This window comes from Pleurodeles waltl, chromosome 11, assembly GCF_031143425.1.
Source record: "Pleurodeles waltl isolate 20211129_DDA chromosome 11, aPleWal1.hap1.20221129, whole genome shotgun sequence".
In the NCBI taxonomy this organism is placed as follows: domain Eukaryota; kingdom Metazoa; phylum Chordata; class Amphibia; order Caudata; family Salamandridae; genus Pleurodeles; species Pleurodeles waltl.
The window spans coordinates 691,924,293-691,941,981 of record NC_090450.1 but is presented as its reverse complement, the minus strand read 5'-3'; the positions used below and the strand labels follow the sequence as shown (position 1 = coordinate 691,941,981).

Below are 17,689 nucleotides of genomic sequence, written 5' to 3'. Positions count from 1 at the left end.
TTGGCAGCTTTTCATCAAATTTTGGGACCGCGTTCTGGCAGGAAGGCATCCCAGGCTATGTGCACAGTCTCTTACCCCATACTCCTACATAGTGCGATGTTTACAACACTCATGCGGTCGCTCGTTTATAAAGTTCAGACTTCCATGTCATCGTTTTAAGTACAAAGGGAAACCGCCAAACCATAGCAGTATCCTCTTTGGCCAGCAGAAAGGCTTCTACAGCTAGACCTCTTGGTGTGTGCACAAAAAGACCTATAGAAAATGAGGGAGAGATATGCAAATTTTAAGAGCAGGTTGTAGTTCTCAGATGACACTTACCCACGTCAAACTCGTACCCCTTCTCTGAGAAGGTGTGGCAGCAGCCCCCAGCTTTGGTGTGCTGTTCCAGGACAAGCACCTTTTTCCCAGCCTTCGCCAGCACTGCGGCCACCCCCAGTCCGCCGATACCGCTGCCAATCACAACGGCATCCAGGTTCTCGGGAATCTTTTCTACTGCAAAACCTGTGGACATAAACGGTAGAAATCTGGTTAGCAGAAAATAGGTGGAGATGTTGGGGTAGCGGGTTTAGAGTAATGACAGTCAAACAAACGTTTTCTTACGTATAAAGAGTACAATGAGCGCCTTCCTAAACTGTGTGCAAACTGTAGTCGCATCAATAACCGATGCCATAAACTTCACATTTGATGGATTTTTCTCCCTCTAACTTTACCCCTTTAAATTTCAGCAGGTCAAAACTGGTGAAATTTAGAAAGAGAAAAAACCTTGATAAATACTTGGACGGGTGGATTTTGGGGGTGGAAAGTACCCTAGTCTGCATGCTGTAGGCCATTTTAGGGGAGCACTCTTAATTGGTACTATTTATCGAACCTCCGGGGTATCGGATTTCACCAGATGCATTAAAAAAAAACAAATCCTCTGAGAAACTCTTAATCGAGGCTTAGCTGTGATAGGACAACTGGGGTTGCATCCATGGCCTCTGGTTGGCTAAGGACCAGTTGGCGACAATCGGAACAGCTCTGTATTCATTTCTGTACTAATTTCACAAATCCTCCTGCATGGCCAATGTTTAGGGAACCCTGAAAGGTCCAGGCAGAGGGTTCCAACCAGAGTGTGCATGTACGGTGATAACGAGCGGGAAGCATTGAGTGATCCACAGTAGAAAGATCAAAATATACAAGCCTGTCCATAGACAAACATTGAATTGGAAAGTGGGTTACTGGCAGTGGTAACTATGAACCTACCACTGGCACTAAGGCCACTAACCAAATATAGGTTCCGTACAGGTCCCAGTAAATTAGCCCCTTGCTCAACCCTTGGTAGCTATAACCAAGCATGCAGGCCTAACTTAGGAGACAAGAGTGTAAAGCATTAAAAAGCACCAATACAGTAAATAAGTGAGGCACAACACACAATAAAAATCCCACACCAAGTTATAAAAATAGGTTATATTTTTATGAGTAAATAGACACCAAAACAACAAAAATCCAATGTAGGGAACCAGAGATATGAATTTTAAAAGAATCAACACTTTCTAGTGCTTAGAAACACAAAGGGGGTCATTCGGACCCCAGCGGGCGGCGGGCACCGCCCGCCGGGCGGAAACCGCCCAAACACCGCCCCGCGGTCAAATGACCGCGGGGACCATTCTAACTTTCCCGCTGGGCCGGCGGGCGATCTTCAAAAGATCGCCGCCGGCCCAGCGGGAAAGCCCCAGAAAAGATGAAGCCGGCTCCGAATGGAGCCGGCGGATTTGCTGGGGTGCGACGGGTGCAGTTGCCAAGCAGACACTGAAAATCTTAATGGGGCCCTGTTAGGGGGCCCCTGCACTGCCCATGCCAGTGGCATGGGCAGTGCAGGGGCCCCCAGGGGCCCCACGACACCCGTTCCCGCCAGCCTCTTCCTGGCGGTGTAAACCGCCAGGAACAGGCTGGCGGGAAGGGGGTCGGAATCCCCATGGCGGCGCTGCATGCAGCGCCGCCATGGATGATTCCCCCAGCCGGGGGAAATCCGTCGGGAAATCGCCGGACCCGGCTGGGCGACTGTTGGCGGTGCTACCTCCGGCCTTCACCCTGGCGGTCTATGACCGACAGGGTCGTAATGAGTCCCAAAGTGCCAACTTTACCAAAATTCTCCAAACTTCAGGAGGTGTTTCCTGAAGTCCTCCTTGCAGGTACAACAGGTCCAAAACACCATTCCAAGGGTCTGGAATCTCCGTGTAGGTCCTTGGAACCGGAAATATGAATTTTTAAAAGAATAAACACTTCCTAGTGCTTAGAAACACAAAGCGCCAATTTTACTAAAATTCTCCAAACTTCTCCAATCTTCATTTCCATTTCCTGAAGTCCTCCTTCCAGGTGCAGAGGGTCCAAAACACAAATCCAAGGGTCTGGAATCTCCTGGATGGTCCTTTGAAAGTTGGTCCACAATTCCCGCAATGCACCTGGTCAAATCCTTAAAAGTCCACTGGATGCACTCCAGGCTGGGGACTTTTGCTGGGGATGATGCAGGTGAAGCTCTGTTAACCTGTAGCTGCAGGGAGTCCACTGCTGAGTCCTTATTGAAGCAAGGCACCATCCCCGGGGCTGTAGTACCAGATTGTGCAGCAGGCACAGTTCACTTAGAAGTGCAGGGCAAGGGTGCAGATCCAGATTCCAGCAGGGCAGTCCTCCTTTCTCTTGTAGTTTCAGGCAGCAGATCTGAGAGGCTATGCACCTCTCACATATTTATTCCCAGCTCCTGGGCATCAGGAAGGGGGGCTCCCAACCAATAGAAGGCAGAGTGACGCCCAGATGCACGACCACTTCTTGCAATTTGTGGCATATTCCTGCCCCAGAAAGCACCATTTCCAAAATCCATGATGTCTGAAACTAAGAGCTGACTAAACCATCCTTCAGTGTGGCTCATTTCCATAGCTCTCCTCCTTCTAACATCTGCAAATTCCTTCCTTAAACCTAGTATCTGGCTGAGGGGTCCAGAAGGTGGGGGTTAGGTGATCTGGCATTCTCTCCTGTCTTGCTCTCCTTTGAGGCTGTATGTTTTATTACCCCTCCCCCTGCTCATGCATTCCTGTGTAGCCCCGAGCTGCCCTTCACCAGATATGCTATCCCCTGGACAGACACTTATAGCTTAATCAAGCAACTCTGCTAATCCTGTTAGCACTGACCAATCAGAGGGGACAGTCAGAAGGCTGGGTTTTGGCTTACAGAAAGAAAAGCCTTATAACGTATTTTCTGTACAAGTTGTAATAAATTCACCAATGTCAAATTGCTGGATTTATCAAAACAAATCTTTTAAGTCCTTAAATTACTTTTCTGCGCTTTTCCTTACTATTATTACCATGAAAATACCATAAAGCAATGATAGACTATAAAGGCAAGTATCTACAGTATAGTGGGGGTGTTAGAAATGGGGTTTTTGGTTGGTAGTCAGGTTACCCTCTGTCCAAGCAAGAACCCTCACTCTAGTCAGGGTAAGTCACACACAATCCAAAATTATCCTGTGCCCACCCTCTGGTAGCTTGGCACGAGCAGTCAGGCTTAACTTAGAAGGCAATGTGTAAGTATTTGTGCAATAAATCATACAATAACACAATATACCACCACAAAAATACACCACACAGTGTTTAGAAAAATATATAATATTTATCAGGATAATTGTAGGTCAAAACGAATAAAGATGCAATGTGAAATTGTAGAGACATCACTGAAAAGTGATATAAAGTGTCTTAAGCCTTTAAAAAGCAAACAAAGTCTCTTTCAAGCACAAAGTACCTGGTTTAAAGTGGAAAATCTCCGCAAAGGGCCGCAGAAGAAGAGATACGTGGAAAAATGGTGTGTGCGTCGATTTCTCCCCTGCACACACGGACTTGCGTCGTTATTTTTCACGCTGGGAAGTCGTGTGTCGTTTTCCTGCACGCGGACAGTCTCTTTCTGTGGGTCGCGGGATTACCAGATGTCCCGTGGTCTGTGCGTGGATTCTTCGGCTTGTTTTCCGGCTGCGCGTCGTTCCGGGAGGGTGTGCGCTGGAATTCTCGGTCTCACGGCATGCGTTGCGTCGATTTCCCCTCTGGAAGTCGGGCAGCATTGTCCTTGTGAGGCCGTGCGTCCAAGTTCCGGTCGCCCCGAAGGTGTCGCGTCGATCAGCGTCGGTGTGCAGCGATTTTCTCGCCGCGGAGCAAGCTGTGCATCGAAATGTTTGGCGCACGAAGGGTCCAAATGAAAAAGATAAGTCTTTTTGGTCCTGAGACTTCAAGGAACAGGAAGCAAGCTTTATCCAAGCCCTTGGAGAGCACTTTTACAGCCAGACAAGAGTTCAGCCAGGCAGCAGGGCAACAGCAAGGCAGCAGTCCTTTGCAGAAAGCACTCAGGTGAGTCCTTTAGGCAGCCAGGCAGTTCTTCTTGGCAGGATGCAGGTTCTGGTTCAGGTTTCTTCTCCAGCAAGTGTCTGATGAGGTAGGGCAGAGGCCCTGTTTTATACCCAAATGTGCCTTTGAAGTGGGGGAGACTTCAAAGAGTGGCTAAGAAGTGCACCAGGTCCCCTTTCAGCCAGGGTCCCAGTAGGGGGTGTGGCAGTCCTTTACGTGAGAGCAGGTCCTCCACCCTCCCAGCCCAGGAAGACCCATTCAAAATGCAGATGTATGCAAGTGAGGCTGAGTACCCTGTGTGTGGGGTGTGTCTGAGTGAATGCACAAGGAGCTGTCAACTAAGCCCAGCCAGACGTGTAATGTAAGGCACAGAAAGATTTAAGTGCAAAGAAATGCTCACTTTCTAAAAGTGACATTTCTAGAATAGTAATATTAAATCCAACTTCACCAGTCAGCAGGATTTGGTATTACCATTCTGGCCATACTAAATATGACCTTCCTACTCCCTTCAGATCAGCAGCTACCACTTCAATACTGTATGAGGGCAGCCCCAATGTTAGCCTATGAAGGGAGCAGACCTCACTGTAGTGTAAAAACGAATGTAGGAGTTTTACACTACCAGGACATGTAAACTACACAGGTACATGTCCTGCCTTTCATCCACACAGCACCCTGCTCTGGGGGTTACCAAGGGCACACATTAGAGGTGACTTATATGTGGAGAAATAGGAGGTTTAGGCTTGGCAAGTACTTTTAAATGCCAAGTCGAGGTGACAGTGAAACTGCACACACAGGCCTTGCAATGGCAGGCCTGAGACAAGGTAAAGGGGCTACTTAAGTGGGTGGCACAACCAGTGCTGCAGGCACACTAGTAGCATTTAATCTACAGGCCCTAGGCACCTATAGTGCACATTACTAGGGACTTATAAGTAAATTAAATAGTCCAATCAGGTATGATCCAAGGTTACCATGTTTAAAGGAAGAGAGCATATGCACTTTAGCACTGCTTAGCAGTGGTAAAGTGCGCAGTCTAAAAGCCAGCAAAAACAGTGTCCAAAAAGTGGAGGGAGGCAGGCAAAAAGTTAGGGGTGACCACCCTAAGGCTGTCAGGTCTATCAGGGGGAAAATGAAATGATCAGTTTTTCGTTACCTGGGTTTATAAAACATCTTTTTATAAGACCCCTGCTTATGGTTACAAGACCCCCCACCCCTGGGACACCTAGGGGAGATCCTGGGGGTACCTAATATGTTAAAATAAGGTAGATCATTACATTAAAGTGCCCACAGCACCAAAGTCGAATTAGGACACCATTTCCATGTAAATGCAGTCTGCAGAGTCAGGTTGCATTTTAAAAGGACAGAAAACCTTCAGCAGTGCCCACATGCAAAGGGCAGCAATTCTATGGGTCTCTACTTCCATGCCCTATTATGTATGAGGGTCTTATAGGTAGTTGGCACCCCCCTTGCCACATTGTTTATTAGGAACCTACAGGGGCTGTCATGCAAATGTGAGGAATGTAACTTTTAAAGACAGGCTGTAAGGCAGGTCTGCATTTAAAAGGACAAGAAGCACACAGCAGTGCACACATGCAAGTGCAGAAATTCTGCTAAGCCTCTAATCTCCATGCCCTATCATATAGGGGTTTGTAGGCAGATTGTACACCCTTGCCCCATTATATACTAGGAACTTACAGGTTCTGTCAGGACAATCGAAAGGGTACCCTAATACCTAGTGTACTCTACTACAAGTGTGTGTTTTAACATAGCACTGGTCTGGGTCTGGCTAACAGAGTCCAGGGCACAGTCAGAGTCAGTTATCATCAGCACCAGTCACCAACAAAAAAATGTGGATGAACAGGGCAAAAAGATGACTTTGCAACATGGCCCCCTCCCAAATGAAAGGTGACGGGTCACTAACCTGCACCCAGGTAGCCCTCATCAGCTAAGTGGAAAAATCTGGAAAGTCCATCTGCATTGGCATGTCCAACCCCAGGTCTGTGTTCCACTGTGAAGTCCATCCCCTGTAGGGAAATGGACCATCTCAAAAGCTTGGGATTCTCCCCTCTCATCTGCATGAGCCACCCGAGAGGTCTGTGGTCAGTTTGAACACGAAAGTGAGTACCAAACAGATATCGTCTCAGCTTTTTCAGGGACCAGACCAAAGAAAAGTCCTCCCTCTCAATGGCACTCCATTTTTGTTCTCTGGGGAGAAGTCGCCTGCTAATAAAGGCAACTGGCTGATCGAGGCCCTCATCATTTACCTGTGCCAACACTGCCCCAATTCCTCACTCTGAAGCATCAGTTTGCACCACAAACTCCTTTGTGTAATCAGGGGCCAGCAACACTGGCGCTGAAAACATGGCAGCCTTCAGAGTGTCAAAAGTCGTCTGACACTCTGGAGTCCAAATCACTTTCTTTGGCCTCTTCTTAGAGGTAAGTTCCGTCAGAGGCGCCACAATGGTCCCATAGTTCTGAACAAATCTTCTATAGTACCCAGTCAGCCCAAGGAAGGCCCTGGCCTGTGTCTGGGTTGTAAGAGCTGTCCAATCCAAAATGGTTTGGATCTTGGCCTGGAGAGGTTGTACATGGCCTCCACCTACAAGGTGACCCAGGTACACCACAGGAATCCGGCACTTGCTGGGCTTAATAGTCAGACCTGCTTGATGCGTGGTCTGAAGTACTTCCTTCAAGTGGTTTAAGTGATCCTCCCAAGTGGAACTATACACAGCTATATCATCCAGATATGCTGCACTGAACTGCTCCAACCCAGACAGGACCCTGTTCACCAACCTTTGGAAGGTGGCAGGGGCATTCTTTAAGCCAAAAGGCATTACTTTGAACTGGTAATGGCCCTCGGGTGTGGAGAATGCTGACCTCTCCTTTGCTCCTTCAGTGAGGGCAATCTGCCAGTACCCTGAGGTCAAATGAAATGTACTAAGATACCTAGCAGCCCCTAACCTATCAATGAGCTCATCAGTTCTAGGTATAGGGTGAGCATCAGTCTTTGTGACTGCATTCAGTCCTCTGTAGTCCATACAGAACCTTAAATCCTTCTTTTCCCCCTGGGGATTACGTTTGGGCACCACTGAACTGGCCCATGGACTGTCAGAGGGCTAAGTTGCCCCCAAATCCAGCATCTTCGCTACCTCAGCCTTAATGCTGTCTCTGACATGGTCAGACAACCTGTACAATTTATTTATGACAGGTGGGCTGTCACCAGTGTCAATGTGGTGCACACACCAATCAGTGACACCTGGTGTCAAAGAGAACAGACCAGCAAATGTCTCTGTGCTGTTGGTCTGTCAATTTGGGAGAGAGTACCACTCCCTCCACTGACCCATCCTGCATAGCACTGGAGAGGAGGTGCGGCACTGGCTCGGTTTCCTCCTCTTCTCCCTCATCTGTGACCAATAACATGGTCATGTCTGCCCTGTCATGGTAGGGTTTCAATCTATTGACATGCAGGACCCTATGAGAGTTTCTGGGGGTGTTACGTTCTACCAGATAGGTAACCTCAGCCTTCTTTTCAATGATTGGATAGGGTCCAGTACACTTGTCATGAAGGACCCTTGGAGCTACAGGCTCCAACACCCATACCAATTGTCCTGGAGTATACTCAGGCATTGCAGCCTTCTGATCATACCAATGCTTCATGAGCTCCTGGCTAGCCTCCAGTTTCGTGCTTGCCTTATACATATACTCTGCCATGCGTGAGCGCAGGCCTAGCACATAGTCCTTTGCTTCCTTGAGAGGCTTCTCCAAAGACTCTTTCAGCAGCCACCATTGCCCCCTCACAGGATGCCCAAATAACAACACAAAGGGACTGAAACCAACCCCCTTTTGTGGGACCTCCCTGTAGGCAAACAGTAGGCATGGAAGGAGAACATTCCATCTCCTCCTGAGTTTGTGAGACAACCCATTGATCATGCCTTTCAGGGTCTTATTAAACCTCTCCACCAGACCATTGGTCTGGGGATGATATGGGGCGGTGAACTTGTAGGTAACACCACATTCATCCCACATCACCTTCAGATAGCAGGACAGGAAGTTTGTACCCCTATCTGAAACAACCTCTTTTGGTAAACCTACTCTGGTGAACACACCAAGCATGGCCATAGCCAGCACAGGGACAGCTATTGTTCTGAGAGGTATCGCCTCAGGATATCTTGTAGCATGATCCACTACCACCAAGATATACTTATTCCCTGAGGCAGTAGGTGGTTCTAGGGGACCAACAATGTCCACCCCCACCCTTTCAAACGGTGTCCCAACCACTGGCAGTGGTATCAAGGGAGCCTTGGGCTTGCCCCCTGTCTTGCCACTGGCCTGAAAGGTGACACAGGAGCTACAAAACTCCTTTACCTTCTGAGACATATGAGGCCAATAGAAATGGTTCATCAACCGGTTCCAAGTCTTGCCCTTCCCCAAATGTCCTGCCAAGGGGATAACATGACTCAAAGTCAGGATGAACTCTCTGTATTTCTGAGGCACCACCAACCTCTTGGTGGCCCCCTCCCTGAGGTTTCTGGCCTCAGTATAGAGCAGACCATCTTCCCAATAGATCCTGTGAAATCCACTGTCACCCCTTTTCTCTTGCTTTAAGGCAATCTGCCTCAAGCCCTCAAGGGTGGTACAGTCTCTCTGCCCCTGGCAAAACTCCTCTCTAGAGGGTCCACCGGCTCCTGTCAGTTCTGCTAAGTCTGACAGATCTGGTAGGGATGGAGTTTCATCGTCAGAGGTTAGATCTTTCCCATCAGGGTCAGATTCCTCCTGTACTTCTGGAGTTCCCTGGGCTGACTCCCCAGACCCAGCACCCTTGTCCATGGAGGCTTGGCACTTTGTTCCGGGGTCCAAGTGTCCAGCATTTTCCTTCTGAGCAGTCTGTGAATGGGTCACAGCACATACCCACTCAGGGAGCTCCAATATTCTCATTTGGAGCCCTCTCTCCACTTCTGACCACTCAGATGCTTCAAGATCATTTCCCAGTAAACACTGTACTGGCAGGGCAGGTGACACAGCTACTTTCTTAGGGCCTGTCACACCTCCCCACTCTAAATCCACCCTAGCCATTGGATGGAGTTTGGTCCTGCTGTCTGCATAGGTCGCCTGGTGAAACTCACCAGGTAGCATTTGCTCTTGAGACACCAGTGTATCTCTCACCATAGTCACACTGGCTCCTGTGTCTCTCAGAGCCTCAACCTCCGTCCCATTGATGTTAAGCCTCTGCCTGTACTTGTCCATGCTTGGAGGTAATGTGGCTAGGGTTTCCAGATCCACCCCACCAAAGTATACTAAAGTTGCCTCTGACACTGCCCTACCCCTCTCTGGGGCACTCTCCACCCCCACACTTATACTAGCAATCCCTGGGGACTGCCCAATAGTGGAGGGCTTCTTTGTGCAGACAGCATCTCCTCTCTTGTGCCCTGGCTGACCACAGTCAAAGCACTTTCTTACCTTTTAGGGATCAAAGAACCTACCCTTCTTTCCCTGATACCCCCTCCCCTTGAAGTTGGATTGGCTCAGGCCCCCCCTCTTTTCTCAGGTTCTTGTGGGTCTGTGGAAGACTCCTTTTGTTTTTTAGCTTCTTTCCCCTGGGCTTTCCCCTGGAAAGGGATCTGTCCTCCTTTCTTCTGGTCGCCACCCTGGTGCTGATTGGAAACCCTGGTCCTGGCCCACTCATCAGCTGCCTCGACTAGTTCCCTAGGACTAGACAGCTTAGAGTCTACTAGATACTGATGTAACCTCTCCTGTAGACAGAGTCAAAATGTGTTCCTTCAAAAACAAATTATACAATCCATCATATGTGCTCACATGGTTTCCAACAATCCAGCCCTCTAGTGCCCTCTCTGAGGTGTCCAACAAATCCACCCAAGACTGTGTACTCACTTTCTGGGTGTCTCTAAACTTCACCCTGTACTGCTCTGGGGTAAAACCAAATTTCTCAACTAAGCATCTCCTCATGTGGGTGTAGGATTTAACCTCCTCCTCCTGCAGGGTCAAGAGCCTATCCCTCCCAGCTACTGGAATCAGTTCCCACAAGAGTGAACCCCACTGCTTGGGATGCCCCCACCCCCACATCTCAAGGGCCCTTTCAAATGCAGTTAGCCATTTGTCAGTGTCATCCCCCTTTATGTATCTGTGTACTATTCCCTTAGGAAACTTGGAATCAAACCCCCCACCCCTGGGCACCTCAACATCCCCTTCATTGTCGCTGCCATCATTTCTCTTTGCTTTTTTCTCCTCCCACTGCTCCTTAGTTAACTCTAATTTCTTCTGCTCCAAAGCTATTAAAGCTAATTGGGCCTCAAGCTGTCTCTGCAAGTGACAGTGGTGGTTCCTGAGTAGGGGCCCTGGCCCTCCTCCGACCCTCTGAAGTGACAGACTTAGTACTGGAAGCAATGGAAGCTCTATCCTCCTCATCCTCCTCTGTGATGCGGCAGAAGGGGGCCACCTTCCCCTCCCTTTCCCTCTCTGGAGCTGACCTGGCCTAGGCCTTCAGGGAAATAACCAACGCTGCCTTTCTAATCTTGGTAGTAGCAGGTAACCCCCTAGCCTTACACAAAACCCTAAGCTCAGCCACATTGAGTTTAGTCAGTTTAGCCAGGTCCAGCTCCATGGTATCCCTAGTTTTGGGTCACAACAACTATCAGTCGGACTTAGAACAAATTTAGAAAAATCAAAACAATGGATTAAAAATCAGCTTAGTCCAAATTTCAAAAATTCAAAAATCTAAAGTTTTGTTCTAAGGCAATTTAGCAGATTTTTACTGATCTCAAATTAAACACTGTATGGTGTAAATTGAACACAAGTCCTCATTCACACCGCTGAACACCAAAAATGTTGGAAAGTGGGTTACTGGCAGTGGTAACTATGAACCTACCACTGGCACTAAGGCCACTAACCAAATATAGGTTCAGTACAGGTCCCAGTAAATTAGCCCCTTGCTCAACCCTTGGTAGCAATAACAGAGCAGGCAGGCCTAATTTAGGAGAAAAAAGTGTAAAGCATTAAAAAACACCAATACAGTAAATATGTGAGGCACAACACACAATAAAAATCCCAGACCAATTTACAAAAATAGGTTATATTTTTATGAGTAAATAGACACCAAAACGACAAAAATCCAATGTAGGGAACCAGAGTTATGAATTTTAAAAGAATAAACACTTTCTAGCGCTTAGAAACACAAAGTGCCAACTTTACCCAAATTCTCCAAACTTCAGGAGGTGTTTCCTGAAGTCCTCCTTGCAGGTACAAAAGGTCCAAAACACAAATCCAAGAGTCTGGAATCTCCATGTGGGTCCTTGGAACCGGAGATATGATTTTTTTAAGAATAAACACTTCCTAGTGCTTAAAAACACACAGCGCCAATTTTACTAAAATTCTCCAAACTTCTCCAAACTTCAGGAGCCGTTTCATGAAGACCTCCTTGCAGGTACAGAGGGTCCAAAACACAAATCCAAGGGTCTGGAATCTCCTGGATGGTCCTTTGAAAGTTGGACCACAATTCCCGCAATGCACCTGGTCAAATCCACTGGATGCACTACAGGCTGGGGACTTTTGCTGGGGATGATGCAGGTGAAGCTCTGTTAACCTGTAGCTGCAGGGAGTCCACTCCTGAGTCCTTCTTGAAGCAAGGCACCATCCCCAGGGCTGTAGTACCAGATTGTGCAGCAGGCACAGTTCACTTAGAAGTGCAGGCTAAGGGTGCAGATCCAGATTCCAGCAGGACAGTCCTTCTTTCTCTTGTAGTTTCAGGCAGCAGATCTGAGAGGCTATGCACCTCTCACATATGTATTCCCAGCTCCTGGGCATCAGGAAGGGGGGCGCCCAACCAATAGAATGCAGAGTGACACCCAGATGCATGACCACTTCCTGCAAAGTGTGGCATATTCCTGCCCCAGCAAGCACCATTTTTCCAAAATCCACGATGTCTGAAACTAAGAGCCGGCTAAACCATCCTTCAGTGTGGCTCATTTCCATAGCTCTCCTCCTTCTAACATCTGCAAATTCCTTCCTTAAGCCTAGTATCTGGCTGAGGGGTCCAGAAGGTGGGGGTTAGGTGATCTGGCATTCTCTCCTGTCTTGCTCTCCTTTGAGGCTGTATGTTTTATTACCCCTCCCCTGCTCATGCATTCCTGTGTAGCCTCCCCGAACTGCCCTTCACCAGATATGCTCTCCCCTGGACAGCCACTTATCACTTAGGGCCATATGTACAAACACTTTTTCCCATAGACACAGAATGGGTAAAAACCTTTGCTACATCTGGCCCTTAATCAAGCAGCTCTGCTAATCATGTTAGCACTGACCAATCAGAGGGGACAGTCAGAAGGCTGGATTTTGGCTTACAGAAAGAAAAGCCTTATAACTGATTTTCTGTACAAGTTGTGATAAATTCACCAATGTCAAATTGCTGGATTTATCAAAACAAATCTTTTAAATCCTTGAATTACTTTTCTGCGCTTTTCCTTACTATTATTACCATGAAAATGCCATATAGCAATGATAGCCTATGAAGGCAAGTATCTATAGTGGGGGAAATGAAATGATCAGTTTTTCCCTTACCTGGGTTTATAAAACATCTTTTATAAGACCCCTGCTTATGGTTACATGACCCCCGCCCCTGGGATACCTAGGGGAGATCCTGGGGGTACCTAATATGTGAAAATAAGGTAGATCATCACATTTAAAGTGCCCACAGCACCAAAGTCGAATTGGGACACCATTTCCATGTAAATGCAGTCTGCAGAGTCAGGCTGCATTTTAAAATTACAGAAAACCTTCAGCAGTGCCCACATGCAAAGGGCAGCAATTCTATGGGTCTCTACTTCCATGCCCTAATATGTACGAGGGTCTTATAAGTAGTTGGCACCTGCCTTGCCACTTTGTTTACTAGGGACATACAGCGGCTGTCATGCAAATGGTAGGAATGTAACGTTTAAAGACAGGCTGCAAGGAAGGTCTGCATTTAAAAGGACAGGAAGCACACAGCAGTGCACACATGCAAGTGCAGAAATTCCGCTAGGCCTCTAATCTCCATGCCCTAATGTATAGGGGCTTATAGGCAGATTGTACACCCTTGCCCCATTATATACTAGGGACTTACAGGGTCTGTCAGGACAATCGAAAGGGTACCCTAATACCTAGTGTACTCTACTACAAGTGTGTGTTTTAACATAGCACTGGCCTGGGTCTGGCTAACAGAGTCCAGGGCAAAGTCAGAGTCAGTTATCATCAGCACCAGTCAGCAACAACATAAAATGGGGATGAACAGGGCAAAAAGATGACTTTGCAACACATTGTTATCAGAGTAACACATGGCAAGAAATGCTGGCCCATCAGGGAGAACCAGTAGCCCAAGAGTGGCCTTAGTTGAGATCCCGATGAGAGCAGACATCAATGTAGCTGCGACATATTGTGTCTAAGAATGGCAAGGCATTAGAAAGGTTCAAGAAATGGGTGTCAGTCATAGCAGTTGTTGTAGAATCTGCAGGAACGACATGACAGCCAGCTGTGCTAGAGTGGCACCAAGTGTTCATTTAGGTTAATATGTGTTCTAGAGAGGGCTTGTAGCTCACCATTAACCCAGAGAGGCCATGGTAGAGGCCATGCATTGTAAGATGCAGAAGCCACAAGTTGAGCTATTTCAGTCCAGGATGCAGAGGGAAGATAAATGGCATTTGAAGGACTCTAATGTGATCCCTTGTGGCTTCTAGGGCGAGAACAGACTGCACTTCTACATCACTAATCCTACAGTCACCAGCACCACAATTACCTAATTATTTTTCAGTAGGCGTTGATTAAGGAAGTATTTAGCACTTCAATTTCCCAGTAATGTCCTCTCTAGGATACTGGTGTCACCTAATTCTATAGCTAGATATCCAGTTGGAAAAAGCTCTCTGCAGCATAATTCTAGACTAATACATGCAGCAATCTGTAACCTATATCTTGTCCTAGGTGAACAAGAGATTTCAAAACCACTGGTGTTGGCTATAAAGAAGCAACAAGAACAGACGATGGACAGAATGCTGAACTAATCAAACATTCAACCCTCAGTCACAGGTCTGGGTTTAATTAAAAAAAAAATTGCCCACCATGCCACCCCAGTTTGGACCTAGCCATGTGCAAATCAGCCTTAACCCTACTCCCCATGGGAATAGTCCAGCCCGAACTGACTGGAAACAAGCATCATGGGACCGCTTTTGGGGTGTCATGCCTCATCAGCCAGGCTACTTTGAATCCAATGGCACAGTGAGCATGGGGCCCATGTCTGGGCATACCCTTCCCACTGAGGGTGCAAAAGCAAAAAGAACAGGAAGCAGCACCTGCAAAATGTAGTACAAGTTAAGGTAGTACAAGATAGCATATTACTTGCAGATCTTTCAGGTTTCACTGGGTACAGTGACCAGTGTTTGAGCTTCTACGACATCCAGGATATTAACTACAGCCTATTTCAATGTGCCTGTAAGAACATACGAACATCTCATTGCAAATATTTAAACATTTTTTCTTAGATTCAGCTTGGAATCAAGCAACATAAATTGGGAGAGTAGTCTACGACATGCAGCACTGATGAGCAGTTCATTTTTTTAATTCTCACATTAGACCCTAGGGTTAACCCAAGAGAATGTGTTTAGGAGCAGTGAGGTGGCTACTTATCCACAGGGACGTGCATCTGGGTTTATCTTGCAGTGCCTCTGACCTGTTGTAAATATTGTGGGCTTTTAACCACACCCATCACTTTCACTCATTTGTGAGCTTGCCTTTCAAAAATCCTTTGTTATCATTAGTAAATGTTTTATGTTTGTCCATCCTCAGGCGGTTTTGTTAATTCCTTGGACACCAACCCTGTTACATGGATAATTGCACGTTTGCCAATACGTTTGACTGCAAGTGAACTTCTTTTTCTTTTTGTGTCTCTCCTTTGCGGTCATGCTCATGGCGCTTTCAATCGGATTGTTTATGTCAACTGTTTTGCTTTTCATTTTCAATTTAAGTGGCAAGAAAAGTCCAGTTACAAATTTACAATTCTAATAGCTCTAACTCGAACAAATGTGAGACCCATTGCATTGCAAATGCTTGTTTTTTTACAGAGATCCACAGTAACACGTATTTTCCTGGCAGAGAAAACCAGTCATCCTCACTTCCAGCTTCTTTTGCACTAAAAACTGAATGTGCAAACTGGGTGCATATACTGCGGTACTGTTGATGTTTGCCCTGAAAGTTGTAACTTAGTGGATTTCCCACATTCCCAATGACCTCTCTCTCGCCCCTCCCTAAGGGAACATTCATTTTCCCACCGCTGTACTCCTAACCACCAAACTCTTAGCACTTATTTTTTAGGGCCGGCGCTTATTTTTCTGCCTCAAGCATTTACTGCGAGCAAAAGAAACATATGGGAAAGATGGAGGAAGAGAAACATTAAAACGCGTCACAAAAGGGGGAAAGCAGAAAGATGCTAGAGTGAGCATAAGGGGCAGGGAGTGGCTGTAAATGGATTAAAGAGGCCTGAGATGGCTTCAGGATTATGTTGCCTCAGTATTCCATGCACCCACATTTAATTGCAGCAGCCGCGTGTTTAAGATGGGAACTTTGCACACCGGCACATTTTTATTTACAAATTAAGCACTGTAAAGTGGTTAGTAATTCACACCTGTAGATATTAGAGCAAGTTGTGCACTCTCACTTGACAATAGTAAACAGAGAATTACCCAAAAAAAACTAAACTAAACTAAAATAATTTACTGTAACTAAACATCTCCAACTCATAGTCACGCGGAGGGCTGCGTTGCTCAATACACTGCAAACGTCTGTACCCTAAATTGCGTTTCTTTTCGCTGCAGGAAAAGTGCTCCACGCATGCCTTTGCTGCACTTAACCCTGCTCGGCACCCTCCGGGGCTGTGCTTATTCTGGTCAGGATGCCCCGCACAGCAGGTGAATCTGTAACAGACACACCTGCACTGCAGTTACTCTGCTGAAAACCCACTGGAGCTGCACTACCTGCTCCAGTTCTAGATCTGCCAGTTCTGAGCTCATTTGCCGAACGACCACCATACTGCATTAAACGTGCGTAATATAACTGCACCATCTGTACCAGTGAGCAAGTGCCGCGAGGTACGTAATTATATGGACACCGTTGGCCCTTCCATTCAAACCCTCAGGCCTTTTTATACTACATTTCTGGTTCTCAACGGATGCCTGCACTGTCCTTCTTTGCGGTGTGCACTGCCAACACCTGGCAACACGGAAGTGATTCTGCCGCTGACATGCCGCTCTTGTACTGTTTTTATCCTGCCCACTGCCCGTGAGCTTCTTTGCAGCCCCCCCTCCACTTTCGTCAAGCCACTGTCTGGTGCCTACTCTGCTCCACTCACCTGGTCTGTGCAGCACTTACCCCACTTCATAGAACTTACCTTGTTTCAGCACCTTCTGTCGCGCAAGTTTCTCGGTCACCAGGGGCGCGGGGGGTCTGCGGCTGTCCTGGGCGAAGGGGTTCGGGGCCCGGGTGCGGAACATCCACTTCAGGAACAGCAGCAGGAGCACCGCCGCGGGGACACCGATGTACAGGAGCATCGCGAGTGCGTCGCTGAGAGGGTACTTGGTCAAGTAATGTGAAGCTGAGGCGTACTTGGGGTAAATGCCCAGGGATATTGTACGACGGCGTCTAGGACTAAAAGAGCCGACGTGTGACCACGGTATTCGTTACAGAGCAGAAGTCAGCAGGTACCCTTCGGTGCCACTGCCTCGAAGCCCATAATGCGCAGGTGGCGTCGCTTCTTTAAGTCCCTGCGCTGGGAAGCGTCAGGCTCTGCCCTGGGCGAGTCCAGGAGCTGGCTCTGGGCCAGGCCCGTCCCACCTTCTCGTCACTGTTTGAAATGGGGGTAAAGATCACTTTTATCAAAGGAGGCGGGGTTTCAAGATTGCATGATGCCAGTGTAGGATAAGGATGAAAGTAGAGTCTAACGGGCTTCACAGGAGGCAGCGCATCTCGTCCTCAGGGCTTTTTTCCCAGTGGGCCAAAGGTGAGCTTATTTAGAGAAGCAAAAACCGGAACAGTACAGACATAAAAGTAATACTACGGGCATATTTCAAGCCCCTTGAACCTCCTTGAACCACACTAGCATAATTTTTTTTTTTTTACGCCAATGTGGCGTTAAGGAGACCATTATCCTGTGCCATATTTACAAAGTAGCATTGCTCCACTTTTAAACCCTTGTGCCACATTATGCCTGCATCATGCATAATGTATGTAAGGGGGGGGGGGGGCATTTCGACACAGGGAGGCCCGAAAAAATGGTGCAGTAAAATTTACAAGCTTTCGCT

General features: G+C 47.4%; 1 protein-coding gene across 1 annotated transcript in view; it reads right to left on the bottom strand.

The window, feature by feature from the left end:
- The window catches only part of LOC138265982 (all-trans-retinol 13,14-reductase-like), a 49,157-nt gene extending 31,797 nt beyond the window's left edge, over positions 1 to 17,360 (bottom strand). The window contains exons 1-2 of the mRNA XM_069214228.1: positions 16,780 to 17,360; positions 319 to 501 (exon numbers count right to left, since the gene is read on the bottom strand). Coding sequence (XP_069070329.1) covers positions 319 to 501; positions 16,780 to 16,939 — 343 coding nt within the window. The 5' untranslated portion in view covers positions 16,940 to 17,360. The remainder of the gene's footprint in view (positions 1 to 318; positions 502 to 16,779) is intronic.
- Between the last annotated feature and the right edge of the window lie 329 nt (positions 17,361 to 17,689).